The following is a 19,613-nucleotide window of genomic DNA, read 5'->3' on the forward strand; positions in this document are numbered from 1 at the left end:
GAGTTATACGTGAATGGATCCTCTAACAAAATAGAAAGTGGGGCAGGCATAATACTGGTCAACAAAGGGGGAACCCAAATAGAAGTCTCCCTCAAGTTTGAATTCCCAGCTTCCAACAACCAAGCAGAATATGAAGCTTTGATTGCAGGGCTAAAGTTGGCAGAAGAAGTCGGTGCAACAAAAGTAGTAGTATACAGTGACTCTCAGGTGGTGACCTCTCAGATAAGTGGAGAGTACCAGGCTAAAGACCCCAACATGAGAAGGTACTTGGAGAAAACCTTGGAGCATCTTAGGCATTTTACAGAAATCGAGATCAAGCATATAACTCGGGATCTCAACACCAAAGCAGACGCCCTCTCCAAGCTAGCAAGTACCAAGCTAGGGAGAAATAATAGAAGCCTGATCCAAGAAACCCTCCAAGAGCCCTCTGTAGCGAAAACAGAGACCGAGCAAGACGTCCTCAAAGTTTCTAGATTAGACGTCGGGTGGATGAACCCCTTGATTGAATATCTAAAATTCGACATCCTACCCAAAGAGGAAAAAGAAGCAAAGAAGACCCGGAAGGAAGCACAAAACTATCCTTTACAAAAGAGGGGTATCAACACCATTATTGAAGTGCGTCCCGACCTCAAGGACGACTGAAGTCTTGGAAGAGATCCACAATGGTATCTGCGGAAATCATCTCGGGGCAAGATCCCTGACTAGGAAAGTCATCCGAGCCGGGTTCTACTGGCCGACTCTGCAGAAAGATGCCACCGAGTTCGTGAAGAGGTTTCAACCATGCCAAATGCATGCAAACTTCCATGTTGCTCCCCCTGAGGAGCTCATAAGTATAACTTCTCCATGGCCTTTTGCTAAATGGGGATTGGACCTGTTAGGACCCTTTCCCCAAGCCCTAGGACAAGTAAAATACTTAATTGTGGGAGTAGACTACTTCACAAAATGGATAGAAGCGGAACCATTGGCCACCATCACCGCCCAGAGAAGTCAGAAGTTTCTCTACAAAAACTTATCACAAGGTATGGGGTACCTCATTCCATCACCACGGACAATGGCACTCAGTTCACCGACTTAACCTTCAGAAGTCTGGTAGCCAGTATGAAGATCAAACACCAGTTTACCTCGGTGGAACATCCACAAGAAAATGGACAAGTCGAGGCAGCCAACAAAGTTATACTGGCAGGATTGAAGAGAAGGTTGCAAGATGCAAAGGGAGCTTGGGCTAAAGAGCTCCCCCAAGTATTATGGACTTATCGGACGACACCACAGTCTGCCACAGGGGAAACACCCTTCCGACTTGCCTATGGCGTGGAAGCCATGATACCAGTAGAAGTCAGCGAGCAAAGTCCAAGGATAATCTTCTATGATAAGGTCGGAAATATACAAGGGCACAAAGAGGAACTTGAACTACTCCTTGAGATCCGAGAGCAAGCCCAGATAAGAGAAGCGACGTTGAAACAAAGAATGACCACCAGATACAACAAAAACATGGGGAAGGGAAGTCACTGCTAATTGAAAGGGACCATACAAAATTAGTAAGGTCTTAGAAAAAGGTTATTATAAGGTGACCGACTTAAACGGCACCGAGCTACCTAGGTTATGACATGCTTGTAATATGAAAAGGCACTACAGTTAAAAGCGTACTCTACTCCCTAATGTACTCTTTTTCCAACTTCATGGTTTTCTACCAAAAGAAAGGGTTTTTCCTGGAGGGTAATGAGGCATCAAAGTAGAGGCTAAGGGGCTACTAAATCATCAAAAACCCTTAGTAGCAATAAAGTACCTTTGCAAATAAATAAAGATCTTTTACAATATCTCTTATAAATTCCTTTTCACCTTTTAATTCTTTCTACGAAACGCACCGACTTAAGCTCGACAAAACGTGAAAATCCCATGAACCGACCTAGATGGTCGTCAGGATAAAACAATGAGGTACAAGTCGGTGTAAAGAGGTTATATAAGCAGATCATAAAAGAACTCGGAAATTGGTCGACCTACAAGTCGGGAAACCGAGGACAAATGAAATGCATCGCAAAAATTGAGTATAAGGAACAACTCAATGAAAATCCAAAATTGAGTATAAGGAACAACTCAAAAAGAGATAAATAAAAAACCATAAGCAGAAACTGTCCCAAAACTTTGGAAAAAGTTCAAGCTGAACAAAGGACGGTCAGCCCTGGTAAAAGCCTTTTTAAAATGACAAAAGGTTTTTGAAAAAACAAAAAGATCGAAAAAGGTTTCCAAAAGAACCTAAGCAGAAAGCATACAGGCCAAAAGGAAAAATAACCTAAAACCCTTATCCAAAAAAGGGTATTTTTAAATTTTGTTTATGGCTAAAAAGGCCACAAAATTGTCAGCAAGTTACCACCACAAATAAAAACATAAAGAAAAAATTGTTTAAAAAAGGGGGGACCCACAGGATGGGCCCCCATATAGCCAGCATAGTTTAATTGGAAGAAGGAAGGTCACCACCAGGAGTCAGAGCGGCATCAGAAGAAGTCGGAGCAGGCTGGTCAGGAACCTCAGAAGGAACCCCCGAAGAGCTCGGAGCATCACCCCGAGGAGGAGACTCAATTATCTTTTGCCCCCCGAGTCTTCAACTCGGAGTCCGTCTTAGGTCGGGGAGGGGAGACAATTGCACCATACACCATGATCTTGTCGGGATCCAAAGGAGAGAGGTCCAAGTCGGGAGCAATAACTCCGACTTGCTCCTAAAGATCCTCCAGGCCTCCTCTGCCCCCTCAGCAATTGAATCCTCCAAAATCCTGATAGGCGTCTCGACACCCAGAGAGTTCCTTTTTCAGGTCCAAATTCTCCGTAAAAAGACTAATGTAATTCTGCTCTGCCTTCTCCTTAAGGCCCTCCGCCATGGCACACTGGCCCATAAGCTTCTTCTCCCTCTCCCGAATCTTATCTTTCTCCTCCTTTGATTTGGCAACCTCCTCCTTCAACCTTTTCTCCTCCTCCTGATATAAAGAAATCCTCCCCTCAAGTTCCTCAACTCTTGGGGTGGAACCCAAAGAATTGAGGGGAGTATGTTCAAAAATATCCAGGAGCTTAGTACAAACCCCAGCCACCCGAACGCTTCCCTGAACTATAAGATTTAGATGGTTCCGAACCATAGCATCATCCATACTAATAGTTGAATGAGGAAAAAGATGGGTTCGGACAAACTGAGGACCATCAAAAGCAGCTCCGAAAGAAGAGTCAGAAGTCTTCCGTTTCTTCTTCTCGGGTTCAGGGAAAGGTTGGGGCGGAGGAGGAAGAGAAGGAAGAGAAGAAGTAGAGGAAGATGATACCATAATGGGACAGGAGGAAGTTCTCAAATTATGAGGAGGAGGAGGAGGGGGGAAGATCGTCAATGGCCCTTGCAGCGTCCACCCGTGCCCGAGATCTTTTCTTGGCATCCTGGACTTTCTGGTAAGAGGAGACAGAAGCTTTCTTCACCATTTTTGAAAATGAAGAAGACAATAAATAAATTAAGCACAAGTCGGAAGAAGTTACAACAAGTCGGAATAATAAAAAAAACAATTATATCTACCTATCTGGGCCCAAACAAAACTCGGAGACCCTTGGAGAAATTTCTTTGTATCCAAATAAGGGGCCCTCCCCCAAACTTCTCGGAGGAACCCCACGGTAACCTCCTCGACCTCGTCCAGGTCATCCAAACCATACTTTTCCACCGGAAAAGCCTCCAGCCAGTATAAGGGAAAGCGGGGGACAGAATTCTCATCCAGGAAAAAGTGGTGGTGACCCTCTACAGCTTGAACTTTAAAAAAGAAATTTTTGAAATCATGGAAAGATTCGTCAAAAAGGTTGAAGACTCTCCGACCTTGGATAGCTTGGAAAGACAGCCACTGCTGTTTATTATTCTTCCCACTAAAGGGCTTGGTCATATAAAAAAGATAAAAGAAAATCCTCAAAGAGATCGAAAAATCCAAAGACTGGCTAATAAGTTGGTAGACCTTCAAGAAGCCCCAAGAGTTGGGATGAAGTTGAGTAGGGGCGACGCGGCAGTGGTGCAGGACAGAAATCTCAAAGGAGGAAAAAGGTAGAAAAAACCCCAGTCGAGTGAAGAGACTCTCATACATAAAAAAGAAATGAGGGTCGTCGTCAGAAGCCCTTCCAAAACAAACCCGGTCTTCTAGACCCGGGGCAACCAGTTCGTATTTTGGCCCATCCTCATCAGAAGCACAAATCCTATGATGAGTGTGAAGATCGGTGATATAGTCGGTATCTACAAAAGGTTCTTCCCCAAGAACCGTAACATCCACCCACCGAGAAAGGGACTCTACGGACGACATCTTTTCCTAAGTAAAAAGGATAATGAAACCTATAAAGGAAAAAAGGAAAAATGGTCAAAACAAGGTCTCTAAAGGGGCCTGGGGCCAAATCCTCCAAGTCACTAAGCCTACAGTTAACACTCCTCTCAAAATGAAAACATGCAAATAAAAGCATTCTGTAAAAAAGAGAGCAGAGAAAAGAACTAACCTTTGCTTGAAAAAGGAATGGGGTAGTAGCGATTCCAAGAGAGGAAAAGGCTCAGAGGAATCCTCGCGAACAGAGTTCTTCTCTTCGAATAAGGAAGGCAGATGCGAAAGGTTTTCAGAAACGAAATAAAGAAAGAGAGGGAAAGTATTTATAAATACGTTAGGGGTATAATGGTAAAAATGGAGGCCGTCATTAAAGGGGTGCACCGTTACCAATGTAACTGATCCCCGCGTGTGAATACGCAAATTCCTAAAGGACGCGACGTTCTGATTAGACACGACTGTTGAAAAATTAAAAAAAAAAAACACGTCGGTTCCTCACCGGTTACAAACCCGAGTTGAGGTACTCGACCCCACCTCTTAAAAAGAGATTGGGCTCGAGTAGGGGCACTGTTCATACCCTAACCTAACGCTAAGGCCCAGGAACAAATAAGAGGCCCAATCCAAAGGAATTGACCCTCACTTTGCACCGACCTTCCCTCGAGAGGTCGGTTGTTACCACGACTTGCTCTAAAGAAGTCGAGGACAAGGATTAGCTGGCAGATAACACTCATTCAAGTAAGTAACTACCCCTAAAATCTCTCAACCCACTTCCAGGAGGCATATCCCAACTTTCCTAAGATAAAGGGACGGTTATTCCCCTTTAAAGGTAGAACTACTCCAACGGTGGTTATTGGCTCACCACTATAAATACACTGACATCCCTCAGGTATTACTAAGTCCCAATACTCTCTAAACCTGCTTACTCCCTTGCTAACTTAGGCATCGAAGTGTCTTTACAGGTACCACCCCCCATTCTTTCTCACTTACAAGTCGGACGGAGGCCAGAAGACATAGATTCACTCGGAGGCTTCCTTCCTCAGACGATTGGGCTAACCTAACAAGTCCAGCCCATTAAATCTCCGGTTACCCATCGCAACAAAAATAATCTCTTCAAATGTTTTTAATCTTTTTCAAAAACTAACTAACATCTTATCATATATTTATTAATTAGAATAATAAAATATTATTAAAAAATATATAATAAATAAAGGATATAAAAAATAATAAAATATATATTAAAAGATAATTTTATTTATTAACACTAAAATGTCGTAAGAAATAACATTATTTAATTATTAACTAACAATACCTACATGGAAGTAATATAGAAACCATAATAATAACAACTAATTTAAGATGTCATTATATTATGAAGACCATTATTATATACCTAAATTTTTTAGATATTGACACTAAATAAATTTAGAAAAATATTTTTAATTAAAAAAATCTATTTTTTGGCATAATTGTTAACTATAGTAGTACAAACATTGTAACTCTAATTTGTGCAACACTATAATAGTATAATTATAATTAGTGAATTCCAAAACTTTCTGAGACGTAAACGGAATACTTGGATTTACCAAGATATTTATTCTTTAAGTGTTGCAAAGTATTCAGAGTTTTACATTAGGATTTTATAAATCATTCACGTTGACTTTATAGTTGACCAAAACTTATAAATTTGACTTTATAAATGACTTGATTTTCGCATTGCATGCAAGTTTTAAACTGCTGCATTCATAAGCATTTGCACAAATATTCTCAATTGTTAATGTAAAAAATTTAATGTTAATGAGAGTTTTTCTATCTCTTGAAACAACACTAACTCATTATCTTCTTTATCATTATTTATTAAACAATGATCATAAATATGATATCTGTAAATTAAATTAAATTAATATTTTACTTGGTAAAAAATAAATGAGTTCATTTATTTTAAATTATTCTTTTTTTAATTAATGCTTTTCAAAATTAATTTATAATTTATTTTAAAAATACATAAAAAAATTTGTATATAAATAAATAAATTTAAGATAAATAGACTGAAAATTTTAGAAATTAAAATTTACTAATTTAAAAATAATTATATATAAATAATTCATGAGGAATATTCTAGAATTTTTAAAATCTTTTATAGACTATTTGAGATTTTTTTTTATTTTTTGAAAACTATTTTGTACTTCAATCTAGGAATTAATTTGTCTATATCAAACACGTAGAATTATCGTTCTACCATCAATCACCGTTAGTTACTAATAAAGAGAGACTATCTAACAAAAATAAATATAAAAAGCGCATCTAAATAACCGTTTAATTAAATAATTAATATTGCCCAAATTAGGTTCCAAAAATTTAGAATGAGAATTAAAAAATATAAATATGATTTTTGAACTCAAGAGATTTTTATGAGTCAGAAAATATATTTTTCGCAAAAAATCGAGTAAAACCGCGAACTGGCAGCCGAACCGGTTGACATTGTTCACGGGTTTGGCCTATGCATCATACAAGGCAGTTTATTGGTATGACCCAACAAGCAGTGACATTAAGTCTAGACTGCACATTTTGAGAGGGGATGCAGGAATCAATGAGATGTGAGAGAACAAGCTGAGAAATTCAAACTGATGAGTTTTACATTTTCTTCGACCACCCCGTGGATGAGCCGCAGATAGTGGAAGAAGATATTGCTGAAGAAACGGAGGCGGAAGAATTTGATGATCACATTGATGTTGATAGCATCATGAGGGAGTTTCAATCATCACCATCTACAGAAGATGATGGGAATGATAGTGGGGAGGACGGACTGTATAAACCTCCTCCGACTGTCTCTGAAACTATTTCTAATGATGATTATTCTAATGATGATTATTACAAAAAACAACTAATTTAAAAAAAATTTGACTGAGTCAACTCAAATTTTCGAAAATTTGAGAGAAATAAGGAAAAGATATTTTTTGATTTTTTTTTGAATTTTTAATGAGGAGAGAGAAAAACATGAAAATGACTCACAACATGAAAATTATGAATCAAAACACATGATACATGTAAGAACACTATGAATGTCAAGATGAATACCAAGAACACTTTGAAGTTTATGATGAACATCAAGAACATATTTTTAAAAAATTTTTGATGCAAAGAAAACATGCAAGACACCAAGTTTAGAAATCTTTAATGCTTAGACACCATGAATGCAAAAATGCACATGAAAAACAACAAAAGATACAAAACAAGAAAACATCAAGATCAAACAAGAAGACTTACCAAGAACAACTCGAAGATCATGAAGAACACTATGAATGCATGAATTTTCGAAAAATACATAAAAATTTTTTAGAAAAATGCAATTGACACCAAACAAAATTGACTCAAGACTCAAACAAGAAACACAAAATATTTTTTATTTTTATGATTTTATTAATTTTTTTGGATTTTTGTATATTTTTTTGAAAACATATAGGAAAAAGGAAGTAATGAATTCAAAGTCCTCAATCAAGATTCCAGGAATCATACCAGGTTAGTCTAAAGCTTGATGGCCAGCCAAGTTTTAGCATACCATTTTGAAACTTTAAAATTCATTCTTAAAATTTTAAAATAATTTTCGAAAACAAAAGGAATAATTTTTGAAATTTTTTTTTTGAAAATAAAACAAAGAGTAAATTACCTAATCTGAGCAACAAGATGAACCGTCAGTTGTCCAAACTCGAACAATCCCCGACAATGGCGCCAAAAACTTGGTACGCGAAGTTGTGGTCCCTGGCAATGGCTCCAAAAACTTGGTGCTCTAATCTTAATTCATAATCTGTCACAACTCCATGTAGCTGACCAGCAAGTGCACTGGGTCATCCATGTAATACCTTACGTGAGTAAGGGTCGATCCCGCGGAGATTGTTGGTATGAAGCAAGCTATCGTCATCTTGTAAATCTCAGTCAGGCAAAATCACATGGTTAAGGGAGATTAGATAATTAATAAAGCATAAAATAAAGATAGAGATACTTATGTAAATTATTGGTAGGAATTTCAGATAAGTGTATGGAGATACTTTGTCCCTGTTGGATCTCTGCTTTCCTACTGCCTTCCTTCAATCCTTCTTACTCCTTTCCATGGCAAGCTTTATGTTGGGTATCACCGTTGTCAATGGCTACATCCCGTCCTCTCAGTGAAAATGGTCCAAAATGCTCTGTCACAGCACGGCTAATCATCTGTCGGTGCTCGATCATACCGGAATAGGATCTTCTATCCTTTTGCGTCTGTCACTACGCCCAGTAATCGCGAGTTTGAAGCTCATCACAGTCATTCGATCCTTGAATCCTACTCGGAATACCACAGACAAGGTTTAGACTTTTCGGATTCTCATGAATGCCGCCATCAATTCTAGCTTATACCACGAAGACTTTGATTCCACGGAATGGGAGGCTCGGTTATCCGGCGAGGCAACCATGCGTCGTGGGTCAAGAATCCAAGAGATATGCACCCGGTCTAAGGTAGACGGAAGTGGTTGTCAGTCACGCATTCATAGGTGAGAATGATAATGAGTGTCATGGATCATCACATTCATCATGTTGAAGTGCAACGAATATCTTAGAATAAGAATAAGTTGAATTGAATAGAAAATAGTAGTATTTGCATTGAAACTCGAGGTACAGCAGAGCTCCACACCTTAATCTATAGAGTGTAGAAATTCTACCGTTGAAAATACATAAGAACAAGGTTCAGGCATGACCGAGAGGCCAGCCCCCAAAACGTGATCACAGGTTCAAAAATACAATCCAGGATGAGAATACAATAGTAAAATGTCCTATATATACTAGACTAGCTACTAGGGTTTACAGAAGTAAGTAATTGATGCAGAAATCCACTTCCGGGGCCCACTTTGGTGTGTGCTTGGGCTGAGCTTGAACTTTACACGTGCAGAGGCTTCTTTTGGAGTTGAACGCCACGTTGTAACGTGTTTTTGGCGTTCAACTCTGGTTCGTGACGTGTTTTTGGCGTTTGACTCTAGAATGCAGCATAGAACTGGCATTGAACGCCAGTTTGCGTCATCTAATCTCGAACAAAGTATGAACTATTATATATTGCTGGAAATCTCTGAATGTCTACTTTCCAACACCATTAAGAGCGTATCATTTGGAGTTTTGTAGCTCGAGAAAATCCATTTCGAGTGCAGGGAGGTCAGAATCCAACAGCATCAGCAGTCCTTTGTCAGCCTTTTTTCAGAGTTTTGCTCAGGTCCATCAATTTCAGCCAGAATTTACCTGAAATTACAGAAAAACACACAAACTCATAGTAAAGTCCAGAAATGTGAATTTAGCATAAAAACTAATGAAAACATCCCTAAAAGTAACTAGATCCTACTAAAAACATACTAAAAACAATGCCAAAAAGCGTATAAATTATCCGCTCATCAAGAAGCTGTGCCTACTGTGCAGCCCAATGATAGGCCTCCAATCAGCCTCTATGTTAATGAGGAGGATTCAGATGATGATGACCCCGTTTATGAGTATGAATCAGAGGATCTTCACACACCAGTGTCTTCAGAGGATGAGGGAGACAAGCATGAATTTTCAGTTTTTAATGATGAGTATGGGTTTGGAGAGGGTAGATTTGAGATTGAAACCAAGTTTGCAACCATTGATGGGTTCAAAGAAGGGTTAAGAGATATGTTCATTTTTGAAGGAAAGGAACTTGTCTGAATAAAAAATGATGAGGAAAGGGTTAGGGTTGGCTGCAGTGATAAAGACTGTCCATGACTGGCACATCTATCCTACAACAAGACACTGTTATGCTTCCAGATAAAGACTTATAAGCCAGAGCATACATGTGTTAGAAATTTGGGTAGTAATGCTGCTGATCAACACTGGATCACTAAGAAAGTGGAGAAGAGAATGACAAGTCAACCTCATATGACAACTAATGAGACAATCGACTTCCTTAGAGAAGAGTTTCATTTGGTGGTGCATTCGAAGATGGTTTACAGGGCAATGAAAGAGGCCAAAGAGAGGATAATAGAAAACGAAAAAGAACAGTATGGCAAGCTCAGAGACTATGGCATGGAGATAATTAAAAGTAATCCCGAGTCGACAGCAAGAGTTGATGTGAAACCTATCCCTCAATCCCTCCCTGTCTTTGACAAAATATATATCTGCTTCGAAGGGTGTAAGTAGGGGTGGAAACAGGCCAGGTCAGGCTTTGTTCTTAACAGGTCTGGCCTGTCATATAGTTACTTGGCCTGAGGCTGGCCTGCAGCCTGTTATAGGCTCTTTATAAAATACTATGTCTGACCTGTTAATATTTGTAAGAATTTTTAATCTTTTAAAATATTTAAAATATCTCATAATTTTGTTAATAATAAAAAATTATTTATATATTTAATTATGTTTTAATAGGTTCAGGCAGGTCTAACAGGCCAATAAAGCTAATTAGTACCGTTCTTCAACCTGGAGTAAATTTTCGGAGAATCACCCAATTAGACACATTGCAGTCTCATCCAACTATTGACAAAATAGTATCTTACCTTAAAGAATGGACAACCGAGAAACATTCTATTAGAGTTAGTTGCTGTTCTAGACTTGTAAAGAATGGCATATACGCCTTAGAAGCACTTTGGTGCAATCCCATCTCAATCACATCCTCTTGGCATGGCGCATGAAAATTCTGCTCCAGGTCTTGTGCATGAAAAACCCCCTTCACTCGTCATGGACGATCGCACCATCAACGGCCATGGGTTCGAATAGGGCTCAGTGGTGGCAACGACGCCGTTTTGGGGGCATAAGGACCAATTTGTCCATTAACAATTTATTCCCCGTCCACATCAGCAGCCAAAACAGATAGCTCAATCTCCACCCCTCCAAGTCAGCATTCTCCGTTGCCGTTTTGAGCCCCAACTTGACATGAGGGGTATAATTGTTACGCATTTTATAAAATGAAAAATTTAAAAATCTTGAGGGACGAAAATGTCGACTTATAAAAAGGTCAAAAATCTATTTGTCTTTTACTCTAAAATATCCTATATAGTATTCCCTGCTTTACTATCACATTACCTTTTGACATCTACTTCATTTAATAAGAGGTTAATATGAAACTGAGATTAAATAAAAGTTAAACACCAAGAATATTGTGATAATTTCACACTTGTTCTCCTTGAATAAAATTCTAATCTGATGATCCATTGATCATTTTTGCATTCCTCTGTTTAGTTATGAGTGTATGACTTGTGCCATTATACATGTACAAACTTTTGTGCAAAACAATTAAAATCGACCACAATATAGTTAGTTAACTATTTAAATTAGCTGTGGAAGCTCAATTTATGCGTAACTCCTATAAAAATAATGATAACTTCTATTACTCTGTTCATCACAGCAAGGGGGAAGAATAGAAGATGAACAAGAGAAAGAAAATCACACATGGAATTCAGTTCAACCATGCTCATAAGTACAGCCACTACAAGCTCTACATGCCACATTCAACTGTCACTAAAACAGAGATCATAACTCAGACAAAGATATACATTGACAGATAATAAATATTAGAGAAAATGCCACTCCCCTCCCCTGCGAGATGCTAAAATGTCACTCTCCTCCCCTCTATTTTATAAATGTACATTTTCTTCCCTTCTAACTTTTAAAAAACCTCATCTTTAATCCATTTTAAATTTTTTGTGTTAATAATGTTAACTTTATCCATTTTTTATGAAAAAAAATAAATTATTTTTTGAAAAAATATCTATTAACAAAAATTTTATTTTTTATCATTAAATTTTGCTTACCAAAATATCCTTTAATAAATTATTCTTTTATTAATTAAATTGTATTTTTAACGAAATATTTTTACATCAAATAAAAAATCTTACCGATGTTAATATATATAACAATTAATATATATTGATATTGAAAATTAATCTTACTAAAATTTTTTATTTAATGTTAAAATAATATATAGATATCGAAAAATTAATAGTAAAATATAAACAAATTGTTAACAAAAATTTTGGTAAAATTATTAAAGGGTATTTAAAAAAATAACATAATTATTAATTTTTTTAAAAATACAATTTAATCAATAAAAAAATAATTTATTAAAGAATATTTTATTAAGCAAAATTTAATAATAAAAAATAAAATTTTTGCTAATGAATATTTTTTAAAAAATATTTTTTTCTTAAAAAATGGATAAAGTTAACATTAGTTAACACAAAAAGTTTAAAATGGATTAAAAATGAGGTTTTTTAAAAGTTAGAAGGGAGGGAAATGTACATTTATAAAATAGAGGGGAGGGGAGTGTCATTTTAGCATCTCACAGGAGAGGTGAGTGGAATTTTCTCTAAATATTAAATTTTCCACCACAATGGCAGCGACATTCAATCAGCTAAGAGTGCATCTGGTAACTTCAACATAATCCGCCACCATGTCTGAGATTTCTATTAGTATCTTCCCTGCAGGGAGACAAAAAATAATAATAAATGTAATCTTTTCATGAATTGCTTAACTCGCCAATCAAATTTTCAAAGACTAAAATATATCAAACTAAATGTTCTAAAAAAAGGAAAAGCATTAGCTATTCTAAAACCGTTCTCTATAGTAACTAGTCCTATCCAGAAACAGGAACTTTAGTACTTTACTATATCCTTCTTTATTTTGTTCTACCATACCTCTCCAATAAAATTGCCATGGCCAGGGGTTGGATTTCTTTGTTGGGACCCAGCCTGTTCTTTGGGAGGAAAGTCATTTTCAAATTCCTGCATGTAGCTTGGCTTGAAATCCTTCATGTATGATGGGGTATAAGTACCATTAGATAGATCGGAATCACGAGGCACCGGGTCTCTTTTTTCTCCTTGTCCTGGTGGTCCAAAGTTTTGCTGTGGAACATAATTTCTACTATCTCCTTGTCCTGGTGATCCATAGCTCTGCTGCTGCGGATATTGTGGCGATGCATGGCCATATCTTTGCTGTGAAGCAGAACCATAGGTTTGTTGCTGTGGATGATTTTGCGGTGCTTGACCAAAATTCTGTTGGGGAGGATAACTCTCTGGTGATCGGCCATAGTTCTGTTGGGAAGGGTAGTTCTGCGGAGCTGGGCTGCAGTTCTGTTGGGGAGCATAGTTCTGTGAAGCTTGGCCGTAGTTTTGTGATGGTTGACCATAATTCTGCTGGGGAGGATAGTTCTGTGGTGGTTGACCAGAATTCCGTTGGGGTGGATAATTCTGTGACGCTTGACCATAGTTCCTTCCATCCCCTTGCATAGGCCCCCTATTATTGTAGGAGGGATTTCCCTATTATTCGGATTGGAAACTTGACTCAACCCAGGATCTCAATGCCAGAATTTTGTTTATCTTCGGCTGCTATTAGTATTCTAATTACTATAATGAATTATTATTATTACTATTATTTTAATATTTACTTTTTGTGTTGTGAACTGTTGTCTCATACATGATTCATGTTTTATTTGTATTTAAATTAAATATATTGAATAATTGACGGATATTTTATAGTATGTACTTATATTTCTTTTAGATTTTTTTTTTATCTTAGTTTTTCCAAAACTTATGCATATGAGAAGGTAGAAGATGAAGTTTTAGAGGGCATAAGTGATGTTATTGGATAGTGAGTAGTAATTAAGCTTAGACTTTTTGTTTGAGTGGATTGTAGGTGTGGCCCATGTGACAAAATTAAAAAAAAAATCATTTAACAATTTGTTTAAAAAAATCGGTCATTATAAAATTGGTTAAACTAGACCATACTGAGGTCGGTTTGCAAATGCATTTAATTTTAAGTCAAAATTGATATTTCTAAAAGTTTAATACAGATGCAATTTCAGCCATTCATTTGGAATATTTTTATATGGTCCATCAAGGTCTGGAAAATACTTTCCCCACTAAAGACAAAGCCTTCTTTTCAAAGCAAATTAATCTTACAAGTCATAAGTAGTTAGGGTTTGCATGTTATAGAAGTAAAAGACTTAAATGTTAGTACTCATTCTTTCTCATGAATTATGTGCTCCCCTGTCTTTGCTTAAGTTGTGGTTTGTGAACTTGTGTTGCACCCTTTTTCCCTCTCCTACAATGTTCTTTTAGCGGGTAATGTGGTCTTGCATCACAATGTGCACTATGTTGTTTGGCTTTGATCTAATTTGGTTTATTTGTATCTGACTCTTCTACAACGAACACTAGGATGTACTATATTTTGCTTCTTTCTTCGAATTCCAAGGGGTTTGATTTGTTTTTTTAACTGAATTTCATTCTGAGTGAACAATGTCATCCGCTTACATGTGACTCTCTTTGGGAAATTCCGAAAGTTACTTCTTTTAATTTTTGACTTATAAAAAATTACATTAATAGTGTTTGGTATAATTTTTTAGATAAACTTTTAATTTTTTAAAAAGTTATTTAAGAGCTTTTGAAGAAGTTAAAAAATATAACTTCTCCTATTTTCAAAAGTTATTTTATCACTTATTTAATGCACAATTTTAAAACAAGGACTTCTATAATAACTTTATAAACACAAAATAACTTATTTAAAAGTTGTTATTAATAAAAATCCTTATATTTTAAACTCTTTTTTCAAAAAAACTTATTTAAAAAATTTAACTAAACTGACCCTTAAGGGACTTGTTATTTATTAGGGCAAATTGTACAAACAAATAAAGTAAAGTTTAAAATTATCTAATTACAACATTTACGTAATAATTATATTTTGATATTGAACTTATTTTATATAACTTATTATAAGATAGGATGTAGAAATTTTAAAATTTATACATAAACTGTTATAGAATATCGCAATTTAAACTTAAATTGAATTATGAATAAACCATTAAAAACTGAAAAAGATTTACATGAAAAAAAAACAAAAAACAAAAAACGTTGAAAGGTGTCACAATTTATTCACATTCATTGTTTCATTCTATGAAGCATTGGAAACTAAACTATAGACATAGATCATACTTATTTCCAACACCATAACACTACATAGTAATCCTCCTAATAATAACCCCATCTTCCTCCTATATATAGAAAATAATGAAATTGAAAATTCTACAGCAATAACAACAACAACATTCATTAATTCATATTAATTATGCATCTTATCTAAATATGCACATGCAACTGCTACAGTGCTAAAAGGCACATCAAAACCTTATGTTTAGATAATGTGAGATAAAGGGGGTAACCTTCGAGTGAATTGAAGTATAAAAGTATAAAACTCACCGGTCAAAAAAGACCAACTCATCAAACAAATATCAAAATTTTCACATTTCAAAGGGTGAACTAATAATTGATTCTGCTGTTCTAAAATGACATATATACACTTTTAATTTCAAATCACAACTTCAACCTATATAATGCTGTAATGAACCAAGAATGTCCATGAAAAAAAAAGCTACTCAGAAGCCAATTTTTGATTTGGGGCAGTCTTAGATGCAAGCAGAAATAAGCAAAAAATCAAACTTAAGTCAAAGAAGAGAACATTAGAATGTAGTCTTTTTAGTTTTTACACAACTTTTTGGAACCTTCAGAATGTAGTCTTTTTAGTTTTTACACAACTTTTTGGAACCTTCACAACTACTTTCCGGATCAACGGAATTGCCTACCTCCTCTCTTAGTATAATGCTTCTGAATAGCATTATACGTTGCAGCTGTCGGTCTCACCCCATTCATAATGGCCTTCTGGAGAATTATCTCCGCCTCCTCTATCTCTGCAAACTTGAGAAGAAGGTCTATGAGCCTACACCAGAAGTTCGGAGGTATAAGGCCCTTACTGGCGAGAAAAAAGCACCTATATTGATCCCGTGAACAAGGAATATGGAGGTATCATTTCTTCTTAGCAACAATTTACTCATGCTCTGCTTTTTCTCTGATGAATTAGAATTTTTTAAGTTCTACAAAGCTTTAGGAAATAAATTTCAAACTACTTGAACCAACATAGTGATGGTTTTACTTATGGCAAAATAAGCTGATTTTTACCATTTTGACTTAGTAGCATCATTTTATAATCATTTCGATATATTGATGCCTTTCTGTTTGTAACATGATTTCTGTGACTTTTGTTGTGTGGTTTCATGATAAATAGGAGATATTATGTATGGACGTCGGGTAGAGGCAACAAAGCTATTGAGGAAGGTGGAGGGTTTTCTTCTACAAGGAACTCCTCTTCATGTTGACATTAGCTTACCCCAATTAGTTCAATTCCGGGTCATTGCCTTTCGACTGTTCCAATGTCACACAAAATTGAGAAACAGACATGATGTGAAGCGAATCTGGGAGGCCTGTAAGGCTATCGCTCCATCTGAACCTCCTTTTCTGTTCAAAGCTGCATTAAAGAGTTTTGTTAGGTTAAGAAAATTGAATGAAGCAGAGTTTTTAGTTTTTACACACCTTTTTGGAACCTTCACAACTACTTTCCGGATCAACGGAATTGCCTACCCCCTCTCTGAATAGCATTATACGTTGCAGCTGTCGGTCTCACCCCCATTCATAATGGCCTTCTGGAGAATTATCTCCGCCTCCTCTATCTCTGCAAACTTGAGAAGAAGGTCTATGAGCCTACACCAGAAGTTCGGAGGTATAAGGCCCTTACTGGCTAGCATTTCCAAGAAAACATCTCTGCTTTTTTCCAGCCTCTCTTGAGATGTATAGACATGAAACATCAATCTTCCTAAATCATTTCCGAGGTCTTTCTACAGCACGCCGATTGATGTTTCATGTCTATACATCTCAAGAGAGGCTGGAAAAAAGCAGAGATGTTTTCTTGGAAATGCTAGCCAGTAAGGGCCTTATACCTCCGAACTTCTGGTGTAGGCTCATAGACCTTCTTCTTAAGTTTGCAGAGATAGAGGAGGCGGAGATAATTCTCCAGAAGTCCATTATGAATGGGGTGAGACCGACAGCTGCAACGTATAATACTATTCAGAGAGGGGGTAGACAATTCCGTTGATCCGGAAAGTAGTTGTGAAGGTTCCAAAAAGGTGTGTAAAAAGTAAAAACTCTGCTTCATTCAATTTTCTTAACCTAACAAAACTCTTTAATGCAGCTTTGAACAGAAAAGGAGGTTCAGATGGAGCGATAGCCTTACAGGCCTCCCAGATTCGCTTCACATCATGTCTGTTTCTCAATTTTGTGTGACATTGGAACAGTTGAAAGACAATGACCCGGAATTGAACTAATTGGGATAAGCTAATGTCAACATGAAGAGGAGTTCCTTGTAGAAGAAAACCCTCCACCTTCCTCAATAGCTTTGTTGCCTCTACCCGACGTCCATACATAATATCTCCTATTTATCATGAAATCACACAACAAAAGTCACAGAAATCATGTTACAAACAGAAAGGCATCAATATATCGAAATGATTATAAAATGATGCTACTAAGTCAAAATGGTAAAAATCAGCTTATTTTGCCATAAGTAAAACCATCACTATGTTGGTTCAAGTAGTTTGAAATTTATTTCCTAAAGCTTTGTAGAACTTAAAAAATTCTAATTCATCAGAGAAAAAGCAGAGCATGAGTAAATTGTTGCTAAGAAGAAATGATACCTCCATATTCCTTGTTCACGGGATCAATATAGGAGTCTGGGAGCACAATGATGACTCCAGTAAGATCTGTTACAACAACAAAAAAAATTGAGATATCATGTTACTATTTTGCTTCTAATGTAACCATATATAATTGAAACTTGGAGTAAGAAGCAAATACTTTCAAATTTCTTGGATTCTTCTTCAGACATAACAGCTTGAAAGCCAGTGTAGTTAGTGGTACTGCAGGCGTAGATTTTCTGCTTTGCCTCCGCCACACTAAAGCCAAAAAGCACAAATTTAAGAACCACAGAAACGCAACAATCTCGCAGAGAGAGAGAGAGAGAGAGAGAGAGAGAGAGAGAACCTGATGCCGAGACCCTTGGCACAAGTCTCCTCGTAGGTGCGAACCATTTCTTCGGGGGAGGGTTTGTTGTCTCCGGGGAAGTCCATGCCGAAGAGCCAGTGGTGGTAGTCCCAGCCCTCGACCAGCATATCGTCGGGGCCAAACTCGTCGGGGATGTTGGACGGCGACGATGATCTGTTCGACCAAAGCGATATGGACGACGACCAAAAAGCACAAATTTAAGAACCACAGAAACGCAACAATCTCGCAGAGAGAGAGAGAACCTGATGCCGAGACCCTTGGCACAAGTCTCCTCGTAGGTGCGAACCATTTCTTCGGGGGAGGGTTTGTTGTCTCTGGGGAAGTCCATGCCGAAGAGCCAGTGGTAGTAGTCGCAGAAGTCGAACAGTATATCGTCGGGACCAATCTCGTCGGGGATGTTGGACGCCGACGATGATCTATTCGACCAAAGCGATATGGACGACGAACTGAATGAACGGGACAGCCAAGGTGCTGGTGCTGGGGCTGGTGGGGCTGAGAGAAGGGCGCGGCGAATGGCGAGGGAAATTGGTGGCGCAGAGGTGGTGGCTGAGGAGGAGAAGGAGCGGTGGAGGGAAGAGATAGCCCTGAGGGTGACGGAGGCGAATCGAATTGGAGGCGGCCATGGCGGTGATTGAGTGGTAGGGTTTTGGAAAATGGAACGAGAGTGAAATGAGAGAGAAAAGTGCGAGTGAGGATTTAACCAATTTGTGTGTGTACTGTGTAGAGTTAATACTCAAAATGGCCCCTGAAATTTGACCTCTGATACAATTTAGCCTTTAAATTTTTAATTGACTTAAATTGTATCCTAAAATTTTGACCCGAACTTCAATTTGGCCCTTCCAACAATTTTTCGTCAATAAAAAGCTAATTTGACAATTTTAAATGACACATGACATTGTAATAGTTAGATGACATAGCCAAATTTTTTAAAGCATCAATTTAACCCCTCACAATTTGAACATAAACCTAACTGTTTGATGAAAAAATTATAAAATAAAATAATAAATTACATAAATATTATCATCTTCTTCCTCTCACATCTTCTTCCTCTTCTTACATCTTCTTCCAATATCTACCATCCAACAATCACCATTGTTATCATCACACTAAACACTGCACCACCAAAATATATTATAACCGATTATTAGATCTTAATGATTTTTATAGAAAAAATATGAAATAATTTTGTAAAATGTCATTAATATCTTTTTTCTTTATCATCTTTTTTAAAAAAGAACCTCGAGTTCTTCCACCAACCTTTTCAAGTGTGGCCATTGACATTTATGAAAGTTGAGGCGCTATGAATCTTTTCGACAGGGAATTGTTCTCCATATGACCCTTTCTTCATGGCACTTTATTTCCTATATATATAACTATGCATTGTAATTTTTTTTTTTTTTTT

General features: G+C 36.9%; 1 protein-coding gene and 1 pseudogene across 1 annotated transcript; one reads left to right on the forward strand and one right to left on the reverse strand.

Annotated features, from left to right (window-relative positions):
- The first annotated feature begins 1,098 nt into the window (after nt 1–1,098).
- Nucleotides 1,099–1,512, forward strand: LOC107492997 (uncharacterized). Its single transcript, XM_016114076.1, has one exon. The coding sequence runs from the start codon at nt 1,099–1,101 to the stop codon at nt 1,510–1,512; it is 414 nt and encodes a 137-aa protein (XP_015969562.1).
- Nucleotides 1,513–12,532: 11,020 nt separating this feature from the next.
- Nucleotides 12,533–18,909, reverse strand: LOC107492995 (uncharacterized; annotated as a pseudogene).
- Between the last annotated feature and the right edge of the window lie 704 nt (nt 18,910–19,613).

Source organism: Arachis duranensis, chromosome 6 (genome assembly GCF_000817695.3).
Source record: "Arachis duranensis cultivar V14167 chromosome 6, aradu.V14167.gnm2.J7QH, whole genome shotgun sequence".
Taxonomy (NCBI): Eukaryota; Viridiplantae; Streptophyta; class Magnoliopsida; order Fabales; family Fabaceae; genus Arachis; species Arachis duranensis.

Bases quoted from the DNA above. Each gene is read 5' to 3' on its own strand.
- LOC107492997 (XM_016114076.1), top strand. From the start codon at position 1,099: ATGAAGATCAAACACCAGTTTACCTCGGTGGAACATCCACAAGAAAAT.